Source organism: Orycteropus afer, unplaced genomic scaffold (assembly GCF_000298275.1).
Source record: "Orycteropus afer afer isolate SDZICR_OR568_19922 unplaced genomic scaffold, OryAfe1.0 scaffold00044, whole genome shotgun sequence".
NCBI classification, from domain to species: domain Eukaryota; kingdom Metazoa; phylum Chordata; class Mammalia; order Tubulidentata; family Orycteropodidae; genus Orycteropus; species Orycteropus afer.
In genome coordinates this window covers 6,536,492-6,546,923 of record NW_006921631.1, presented here as the reverse complement: position 1 = coordinate 6,546,923, position 10,432 = coordinate 6,536,492, and the positions used below count along the sequence as shown (strand labels likewise).

The following is a 10,432-nucleotide window of genomic DNA, read 5'->3' as shown; positions in this document are numbered from 1 at the left end:
GAGGCAGTCTGCTTCCATAAAGATTGCAGCCTTGGAAACCCAGTGGGGCAGTTCCACTCTACTACAGGGAGCTCTGCTAGCATAGTGCCTAAGGAACTTGACTGCTAACCAGAAGGCTGGTGGTTCAAACCCACCAGCCACTCCTTGGAAGGAAGATGGGGCAATCTACTTCCATAGTGATACTGCCTCGGAAACCCAAGGAGGGGTCGCTATGAGTCAGGTCCATCTCGATGGCACATAACAACAACAACAGGGTTGCTATGGGTTGGAACTGATGGCAGTGGGTTTGATTTTGGCTTTAACAGCCATAGCCTGGACTTTGTTTTGGATAAGTAAAAGTATTTATTGGTTTCAAAATCTTCACCCAATACTAAAAGCACCCTGGTGGTGTAACAGTTAAGTGCTCAGCTTCTAACTGAAAAGTTGGCAGTTAAAACCCACTAGTGGCTCCGTGGTGTAGTTCCTAAGGCACTTGACTGCTAACCAGAAGCCTGGCGGTTCAAACCCACCAGCCACTCCCCGGAAGGTTGGGCAATCTACTTCCGTAGTGATACCACCTCGGAAACTCAAGGAGGGGTCGCTTTGAGTCGGATCCAACTCAACGGCAGTGCTTTGTGTTCATGTTGTAGTGAATCCATGGGAGAAAGACCTCTAGTCAGCTGCTTTTCTGTAAACATTACAGCCAAGGAAACTCTTTGGGACATTTCTACTCTGTTGCATGGGGACACTTTCAGTTGGAATTGACTTGATGTCTCCTAACAAAGAGGTAGTGGGTTTGGTCAGTTAGATCCTTCTTTACCAAAGACCTGCTTCAATTAGAAGAAATACGGCTGGGGACAGCCACCTTTTGTGAGGGAAACTGGCCTAAAAGGCCTGTTCTCCTTCTCTCCCCAAGCCACGTGGACTGACGCATTTGTGCTGCTGCAGCATTACCTGCTGTTCCTAACTCATTCCTAACTCTGAGATACCTTCTGCTGCTGCTCAGTGTTACCTTTCCCTAATGCCTCTCTCCCTCTTGTCTTCCTGTGCTCCACAGACTAGCACAATATTAAGAGACTGCCTGTGATAGTTAAGGTTGTTGTCAACTTGGCTGGGCCTGGTTGAGTGGTTGGGCAGCTGGATATAGTTATTCTCCATGATGAGACCGGCAATCAATTCCATGGTGGACTCTCCTGGAGTAGCTGAGTCTCTGCTTTAGGGGTGTAGTCTGCTTACAGTATATAAGCAGCAGCTTTGAGGAAGATCCCCAGCTTTTTGGCATGCTTGAACTTTGCATGCAGCCAAGTCGTTCAGCAGCCTGCCATGCCCTGCCAATGTGGGGACTTCTGAACTTGAATTAGTGGCCTGCTGTGTTGTGTGGTAACATTGGGACTGTGACTTTTTGTCCACCTTGGGCTTGTTAGCTTCAGTAGCTAGTAGCTGCCTGAGTGAAAAGATGCCTTTAGCTTCAGTGGGCCAGAAGCAAGAGGCAGAGCTGAAGCCCAAGGTCAAGGAGCTTTTACCCAGTCCCTAGAGCCTGCCACCTGGAACTCAGACTTCTAACCTCCAAAATTATAAGAGAATAAACTCCTGTTTGTTAAAGCCATCCCATTTGTGGTATTTCTGTTAAGAGCAGCACTAGGTAACCAAAACATTGCTCTTCTGGCCTCTTTAACTACCTTTTCCCATTGCCCCCTCGGTTCTGGCATTAAAGCCCAGGCCCATCCAGGCACATGGTATTGCACCGAGAACTGCTTATGGTCCTGTGAGGCACAGCCACCAGCCTAAATGCAGCACTCACCTCACATCGTAGGTCACTGTCCCTAGCAGCATTCTGGGCCATTGTGTGCACTGATGTCCACCCGCACACTCCAAGGAACCACCCTGTCCTGTCCTGAGAATCATCAGTTGACCCCACTACAACACAGCACACAGATTTCCATTTTGGACTCAACTGTTGAACTAAAGTTTAGAGCAAAGCATTCATTGCAGCATTTATTATGCAAAATAGTATGGCTTTAGCAAACCAGTATAAGTTAAAACCAAGCAGAGCCAATAGGGTTCTTTAATTACACAGTGATGTTCCAGAAAGTCCACTGAGGTTTTGCCTGTTGGGCCACTGTCCGCTGGGATCTTTATAGGTCGGAGTAGTCGTCCCTCAAGGCCTTCACAATGATAGGTTTGTCTTTCAAGCAAAGTATGAGGTAAACCAAGTGCTTAGAAAAGAACATGAACTTGCTCTCTCCTCTCCACCGCCCTTGGTTCATACTCTCTAATGGCATTTACTGTGCTTTTTATACCAGTTTGTTTACAATTCCTTTCCCCTATAAGAGTGTGAGCTCCATGAAGGCAAGGGCAGCCTTGTTCGTCCTTCGATCCCTGAAGTTCCTTGTCTCAACACTAGCCGACCCGTGGTTCCCTCTGCCCTCGACTTCCTGCCTCCCTCCCTTAGCCACCTCCCTTAGCCATTGCAGACTTGCCTAGATTCTTCCCATCTTCCCCTCTGCCTGGACTTTTTACAAGTAGACACAACAGCCTGCTCACCTCAATTACAAGTTACCCTGAAGTAAGGGGCAGGTTGACAACAGAAGCCAAATTTACAGCAAAAGTGAAGCACTCAAATGCTGGCAAAGCAGGACAGACTATTAGGATATGTAACATTTGGGGTTTCTCTGGGGACTTTACAAGGCACAGTCCCAGCTGTGAGGTGCAGTGCCCATTTCCTGGGTAAGAGCACTGAGCACTGGCAGAGGGGCCACTACAGTTGCTAGCAAACCAGAAGGCCCAAAAACATGCCTGATCACAACTGGCTCATCAAGGACAGGGCCATAAACCCCACAGGACATACTCCTGTAGAATTAGAATCCAGGGACAATGTTCAGTGACATTATGACAGTTTAGATAGGACCAAACGTTAAAACTTGAAGCATCCTATTCGTAGAAACTGGTGGCCAAGCAGTGTGAGTGAACTGGGTTGTAAAATGCTGTATCCTGTGTCTTCAACGATTTGGGTGTCTGCAGGTTGGCCTGTTGAATGGTAAAATCCCCGAGCTGTTAGCGAGGGGGCAGGGCCTGCATGTGGAGGGCATCATAGGTGTCTTTGGTGGCCTTACTGAGCCCCTGTTGAAAGCAAATCAGAAGAGAAGCGTGAGCCAGGACCCCTGTGTAGCCAGGAGCCTCCTGGAGGCCTTAGCTGTCTCCCCAGCCTAGCCCCTGACCTCCCAGCTTCCAGAAACCCAAAACAATCCTCACAGCTCACAGGTGGAGAGGCTGCACCACAAGAGCCCTGGTGGAAATGGCCTTAGAGCAACTCATTCCCAGCCAAATTCTGACCCTTCCTCCTAGCTCCCCAAGTGCAGTGCCTGCAGTGCCTTCAGTGCCTGGGCCCAGTCTACTTCCTATCTGACCAAACGGGAAGGAGCCATCCCTAGCCCCCAGGACTAAGCTGGAATCAGTGGGTGATGGGCCCAGGCCTGCTCCAGAGGATCTGCTGCTCCTGAGGCCTGTGCCTGAAGAAGCCTGGACTTGCCACAGCGAGGGAGTGGCGCTTCCTTCCCAGGCCTCCCTGTGAGAGGAAGACTCTTTATCAGCGATCATACAGGCAAGGCTGGGCCAGAAGAAGGATCAACAGCAGCTCCAAACCAAACCTGCAGTCAAGTCAATTCTGACTCAAAGCGCCAAAACAAAACGAAAAACCCAAACTCACTGCCGTCGAGTCAGACCCGACTCATAGTGACCTCTCCTCGGGTTTCTGAGGCAGTATCACTACGGAAGTAGATTGCCCAGTCTTCCTTCCAAGGAGTGGCTGATAGGTTTGAACTGCCAGCCTGCTGGTTAGCAGTCAAATGCCTCAAGTACTACACTACCAGAACTCCCACTCATAGCCTCACACAGGTAAAATTCGGGTAGCACTTTTGCTATCACAGTGAACTCAGGCAAGCCCAGCATTGTGCCACTCTGGGATGAGTCCAGGGAACACCGAGAAGCCCAGGGGAACAAGAAGCCAGAAGTGAGGGCCTGTGGGGAGTACAGGGTCCAGAAGTAGATCTGCTATGCTTAATTTGCATAATTATTTGCACTGATTTTGTATAAAACAAGCTCTTGACTACAGTAAGGTTTCTTTTTAAAGTGTCATTTTCTTCTTCTCAGCACCCCTTACTCCCCTGCCTTCAATCTTCCTGCCCGTCATCCTATTCTTATTAAGTCTGGGGATGCAAGGCAGAGGACAGCTTCTGGAAGGGTCAAGCTGTGGACAAAGGGGCCTAAAACCCCGTGTGGTTTCCTTTCACCATATCTATGCATCTGTGCCAGATGACAGCCTCCAGCTGCTTTTGTCTGTTGTGCCCAAGCAGTGCATGGGGCCATGTAGCCTCCCATGGAAGCCAAGGGATTGCTTGAACTGGGGAGTCCCAGCCGTGCCCTAAGGACCTACTGGCAGTGGCACCACCACAGGACTGAATGGGTGGCCCAAGGCTTGCCCTGCCCACCACTGGAAAAAGCTGGTGCCACCAATTAGCCTCAAGTGGGAGCCTTGTGGGTGCCCTTTATCAGCCACCACCTCCCCGGGAAGGAGGGACGAGCACAGGTCAGAGGCCTATAGCCACTCTTACCTGATAGAGACCATCGTGCCCTTTGCCTCTCCGCCGCTGGTATTTTGGGAATGAAAAAAAAAAAAAAGGGTCAGTGATTCAGGTAGTCAGTAGTTGCATTCCTAGTGAAGGGCCCCACTCCGGGTCCCCCAGAAAGTCAGAAGTGACTATCTCCCAGCTGGCACTCCCACCCTTGGGAGAGAAGGGTCCTTAGGCCACTGGTTGACCTTGGCCTCTCAGGGTACACTGCAGTCTGGCTCTGATCAGGACTGTTTGTTCTGCCTGGCTCAGACCCTCCTATGGAATCAGATTCCTAGGATTTGGGCCATGCTGGGGTCTGGCCATGTTGGCCACCATTTGGAATAAATGGGCCTCCCTCGCAGCTTTCATAATTCTTGGTGATTCACAGGCACAGAGGCTGCAGAGGCAGTGCAAATCCTGGCTCCCCCGTCACTAGCTATGTGACCATCCTTAACCTCCTCGTGCCTTGTAGCAGCTGCTTCATAGGGTCATTGTGGGACTTAATAGCAGTGGCAGGCCGACCTCATGGGCTGAGATGGGTTGACTGCTCTGCTCTCACTGTGCTGACATTCTGAACCACTTAGTGAACACAGGACCTGAATCTCAGTTGCCTTTGGTCCCGAGGTCCTGAGCGCACAACACGTCTGGCGCACAATTAAGTGCTCTGCAATTACTGTTATTAATGGTAACAGGTTTGACCTGCTTTTGCAAAGCTTAGGCTGTTTTATAATCTAGATTTGGTTTTTAATCCTAAAAGCATCAGCCCTTCCCTAGTATCTCTTGCACTGTCAAAATGGGTGAGAGCTGGATCAGCCTTTGCTTTAGGTGGCCACCACATGGGCTTTACGGGTGCTATGAGGACTGGATGGGAGTGTATGCCGATGGCAGGCAGATCTGCGAGACTCTGAGGGATTCCCTTGGAGCAACCATCTGCACCAGTCTTTGAAAATTAAGAAACAGTGACACTTACCTCGCCCTTCATCCCAATCTCACTGTAGGCCTCTGCCATCTTGTTTTTCTGCAGTGCCTGGAGAAGAGGGAGTGAGAAAATGGTTTTACTAACTAATGCAGAAAACAGTGGCTCCTCTACAAGAAGCAGCCTCTTGATTCCCAGTTGGCTGGGGCTCCCACAATCAAGGCTCTGAACCTTATTTATATAACAACTCTGCCCACAACCAGTTCCAACCACGCCCCCCTCCTCAGCCCTTAGCATCTTCTCTGGGCTGCCAGCCTTTTGCACTAAGCAGAGATGCTCAGGTTAGGCTCAAAAAGATAGGACACAGATATCGGACAATATAAGGGACAACCCCCGAAAAAAAAAAAAAACACATTGCTACTAAGTATTCTATTTCATGGCAACCTCATGTGTTACAAAGTAGAACTGCCTCATAGGGTTTTCTTGGCTGTCATCTTTACAGAAGCCGATGACCAGACCTTTCTTCCATGGTGCCACTGGGTTGGTTCAAACTGCCAACCTTTATTTAGGTTAATAGTTGAGAGCAAACTGTTTGCACCACCCAATTTGAGCAAGTTGTCTCTTCACACAGCTAACACAAGCTATGGATCAACCGACTGCATGAGGGAAGAAGAAGAAGCTCCCTTCACAGTAGCTCACTGCCTGGAAGGTGCTCACCCAGGATGGAGTTGGGACGGTTGACCTTTCAGACAAGAGAAATACTGAGCAGAATATCCAGGAACAGGAGTCCCTCAGAGGCACTTACCTCCTCCTTCTCCTCAGACTGCCCTCCTGTGGAACTCCAGCCACAGATCTAGGGCTGAGGGAGGGAAGGTATGGGAAGGGGAGAGAACTCCCCATTTTTCAACTATGAGGCCCTTCTATAAGCAACTGCTACTGCAGGCAGCTAGCAGGGGAGGCCTTATTTGGCTCCGGGGAAGGGAGGTCAGGCCGTACACAGCAAAGTATGGAGAAAGGGCTTCTCCAGGACTCTCTTCCAACTCCCTCTCCAACCATCTGAAGTAAAATGTGAGAGTTTCTCTACTCACATTATACACGCCTTCCTGAGGGTTCTTTCTCCTCTGCTAAGAAACAAAAAAGAGAAGTTAGAAGCTGAGAAACGCTAATTCAGGAATTGCAGTAGTCCCCCCTCTCCCCTTCTGCCATCAGCCTGGCCTTTCTCCTCCCTGAGCCTTGCTGCCAAAGACCAGCCTCACTGACCTGTGTCTCAAACTTCTTTGCACACTGGCGCCCTCTGCAGGACAGGGCCTCTGAAGAGCCTACCCAGTCAGGGGCTTAGCCAGAGCTGATGGCTTGTCTGGCTGCCCCTAGAAGACACAGCCTGGTTCCTCAGCCTAGTACACACCTGACCATCAGCCTTGTACTCTTGTATCACAAGGTTACAAGTGACTTTTTGTTCCTGTTTTCCCAGAAATGTGGCTGAAGATGAAAGGTGCTGAGCACTCCTCATTTAGAGCCAGGGTCAGCTACTCTTCAGTGGGTCTTACTGAGAAGTACCATAAAACAACAGCTATACCACCACCTTTCCCACTTCCTCCTAGTCAGGATAAGAAGAAGAGAGGGCATACTTTGAGGTTGGGGGATGGGGAAGGGAAAAAACAGTGACTCTTAGCCTGCCCATTCACTCCAGCAACCCCACATGCAGCACTGGGCTCAGAGAGCCTGGGAGGGAGCTGGCAGACAGGTATGCACTGGAAACACAGAGGTTACTGAGCAGCATCAGGGAGTACTGACCTCAAACCTGGGCAGCCCAGGCCCCTGTCCTGGGCCCTGCTCTGTAGAGGGCCCTGCTCTGGTATCATCCAACTGTTCCTCTCCCCACAAGGTGAGGGACCCATGGAACTGAAGGGACAGAATTGTTGGAGCCACACCATGCTCCAGGGGCCTTGGCCCCTTCTGCATGGAGCTGATCCCCAGGTCTCTTCTGCTGGGGGCAGGCAGTGCCACCTTGTGTACATTTCAGGGTGGCCAAGAAGCAGCTGTTCCATCAGAGGGAGGAGGGGGATGGAGCCTGGATAAGTGGGCAGGGATGCCACACTCATGCCTGTGAGGCCCCTCATGGAGCCAAGAGGGAAAGAAGAGAAGAGGAAGGAAGAGAATGTAATGGGGTCTCTGCTTGTCCCCTTGCCCCAGGCCCACCCATGTTAGGGTCAAGGCTGGTGGTAGGGTGTGTGCTAGGGCTGAGGGGCTGCCCCTTCTCTGCACAAGCTGAGCACCTATCTTCCCAATTGTCCCCCCCACCCCACCCCCCCAAAAAAAACCCACTGCCATCGAGTCAATTCCAACTCAGAGAGACCCCACTGGGTTTCCTCGAAGCTGTAAATCAGTCAGATGCCTTAGGCACTGTGCTACCAGAGCTCCTTCCCAACCCCCAGAGGCACACAAATTCCCTACTTGTTTCTCTCCCATCTCAGGGTCCCGGGCCCGCATCTTATCCAAAACATCGTACTCCTCTCTTCTTCCTAAATTGAGCTCCTAAAACAGACAGAAAAATGTTAGAGAAGTCCAGGCTAGGTTCCAGCAGAGAAAGGGAACCACAGGAGGTAGTCTCAGTTTGTTTCCCACTGGGTAGTATCTCAGTGAATGAGCATGGACTGTGTGTGTGTTTTTGTGTGTGTGTGTGTGTGTGTGTGTGAGAGAGAGAGAGAGAGAGTGATTATGTGCATGAGTTGGGTGGGTTCGAACCTGCCAACCTTTCAGTTAGCAGCTGATTCAGACAGCTTGTCACCCAGGGACCTCATCCTCCTCTAGCCTCTGCAAGTGGCTGCTTTGTTGGGGGCTCACTAGTAGTGTCAGGTACTAAGTGCTTTTCATACATCAATTCATTAAATCATTTAATCCTTACTGCAATCCCATGGGGAAGGCCCAATTACTGTCCCATTTTACAGGCTATATACTGACCCTTAAATTGGTTAAACAACTTGCAGGGGCACGGAGCTGATAGCTGCAGAGCCAGACCCCAGACCTAACTTGTGACCCGTTTTCTTCCCACTGAGTTCCCATAGAAAACTTGCACTTTCTCTCCGCGTGATCTGCAGGGGAGCTGACTTACATTGTACACCTGGTTAGAGCCCTGCTGGTAAGCGGGCACGTCTGCGCTGCTGCCTGCGAACTGGAAAAGAGGAGCAAATACTGTCATTCCAGTGCCCCGCCAGAAAGCTTCACCCCAGCCCTTGACAGAAAAGTAAGTCACGCCCTACCCGCTGGCCGCGTGGCACCCCTTGTCTCCTCCCGCCGTGACAGGAGCATCCACAATGCTGGCCCAGGACTGGCTGGGGTGCATGTGACCACCGCTAGCACACTTGCACATGCGCGGAAGAACCCAGTTTGTCGTCCAGGGTCGGTTTTCCCCAGATGCTGAGGCCAGTCGCAAGTGGACAGTGACGGCACAAGATCCTCCCTCCTGTCTTGACCCCTAGGGCAGGGTGCGTCCAGCTCTCTCCCTCTTGCCGGAGGCACCGTAGCTGGCCCAGCCCAGAGAAGCCTGGCGCTGGCTCAGTGCCCTGATGCTCTGCCCACGTTCTACACAGTCAGCCTCCCTCTTTCTTCAGTTCATTCCACCTCACTCAGAGAAGCTCCAAGCCCTCACAGATTCAAAGCATTGGAAACAACTTAGAGAGTATCTGGGACACTATTTTTTCAAACTTTAAAGATGAAAATCAGTAAAGTTCTCTTTTTGGGTGAAATCCTGAAGTGATGACAGGAAACTGGAGCCTCCCCTTTCCCCTAAAACCTTCCACCCTCTGACCACCCAACCAAGCTGCTCCAAGAAATGCAAGATCTGCAAGATACCAATTGAAAAACTATGCACTGGGCCAACCCTCGTGTTTCCAAGAATGAGGAAACAGAAAGGCTGCCATGGCTTTGGTCAGCAGCCAGGCAGCATGACCTGGGAGGAGCCCTTGGGTCAGCCACCTCCCTGTTCTTATTTGCCTGAAGCAGAAGCCCCTCTCCTAACTGTCCACGGCACCCTGCCCTGGTCATTCTGATGTGCACACATGTGTATGGGCGTTCACAAGGTGCCTGCACCAGGCCCTCCTGCCTACCTTATTTGCTCAGTTAGCGCCCCCACCCCACCCCAGCCCACTCTCTGTGTACCTCTGATGATCCCTGCTCTGCCCAAAGACACCAAGCTTTAAGCACTAACCAAGCTTGAAGCTGACCTTCCACAGAGTGGTGGAGCCCATGCCCTCGAAGACCCCCAGTGATACCCACCTTGGCTCTCAGGAACAGGGCAGTGACAACGACGCCGTAGATGAAGAGGATCCCGTCCAGCAAGTAGCAGAGTTTGGGGTCCAGCAGGCCAAAGCTCTGTGCCTCTGTGCCAAGAGATGAGACTGGTCAGCCAGGCCCAGAGTGACACAGCAGTCCTCATCACTCAGGGTGGCCTTATGACCGACTGTGGCCAAGAAAGTCATGGCAAGGGAGCTGGAACGTTTGCCCCTTCTCACAGCAACCTTCCCCTGCTGGAAACTTCCTTCTGGCCAGCTCCTAGAAAAACCCAGCCTGCTCCAACAGCTACCAGATCTCCCAGCTTCCAACAGCAGACCTGGCACCTGATGGGGCCATGGAGCCTGGGAAGGTGGGAGGAGAGTGGAAACTAGGCCTTCGTGAGGAACTGCTGTGGAAAGTGTAGCTGCCACCACAGCAGAGCCTCTGCATCTGCCTGGACAGAGCCTGAGGGCCCAGTTCTGTGTGAGGCCCCTGCATGAACCACATCCCCTGGAAGCCAATGCAAGATGCCCACATCTCCATGAATGCTCCCAACCAAATTACTGAGGCCTTTTTGCAGAGCAAGAGTGAGCCCCATGAGGGCAGGATTCTAGGGGGCTGGCAAGGATGGGCTCACAGATTTGATGGTCAAATG

At 51.4% G+C, this 10,432-nt stretch overlaps 1 protein-coding gene across 1 annotated transcript in view; it reads right to left on the bottom strand.

Annotated features, from left to right (window-relative positions):
* Nucleotides 1-3,033: 3,033 nt before the first annotated feature.
* The window catches only part of CD247 (CD247 molecule), a 90,154-nt gene continuing 82,755 nt past the window's right edge, over nt 3,034-10,432 (bottom strand). Inside the window, exons 2-8 of the mRNA XM_007937789.1 lie at nt 9,777-9,884; nt 8,618-8,670; nt 7,960-8,040; nt 6,594-6,629; nt 5,560-5,616; nt 4,590-4,625; nt 3,034-3,099 (exon numbers count right to left, since the gene is read on the bottom strand). Of these exons, the coding sequence (XP_007935980.1) occupies nt 3,034-3,099; nt 4,590-4,625; nt 5,560-5,616; nt 6,594-6,629; nt 7,960-8,040; nt 8,618-8,670; nt 9,777-9,884 (437 nt within the window). The remainder of the gene's footprint in view (nt 3,100-4,589; nt 4,626-5,559; nt 5,617-6,593; nt 6,630-7,959; nt 8,041-8,617; nt 8,671-9,776; nt 9,885-10,432) is intronic.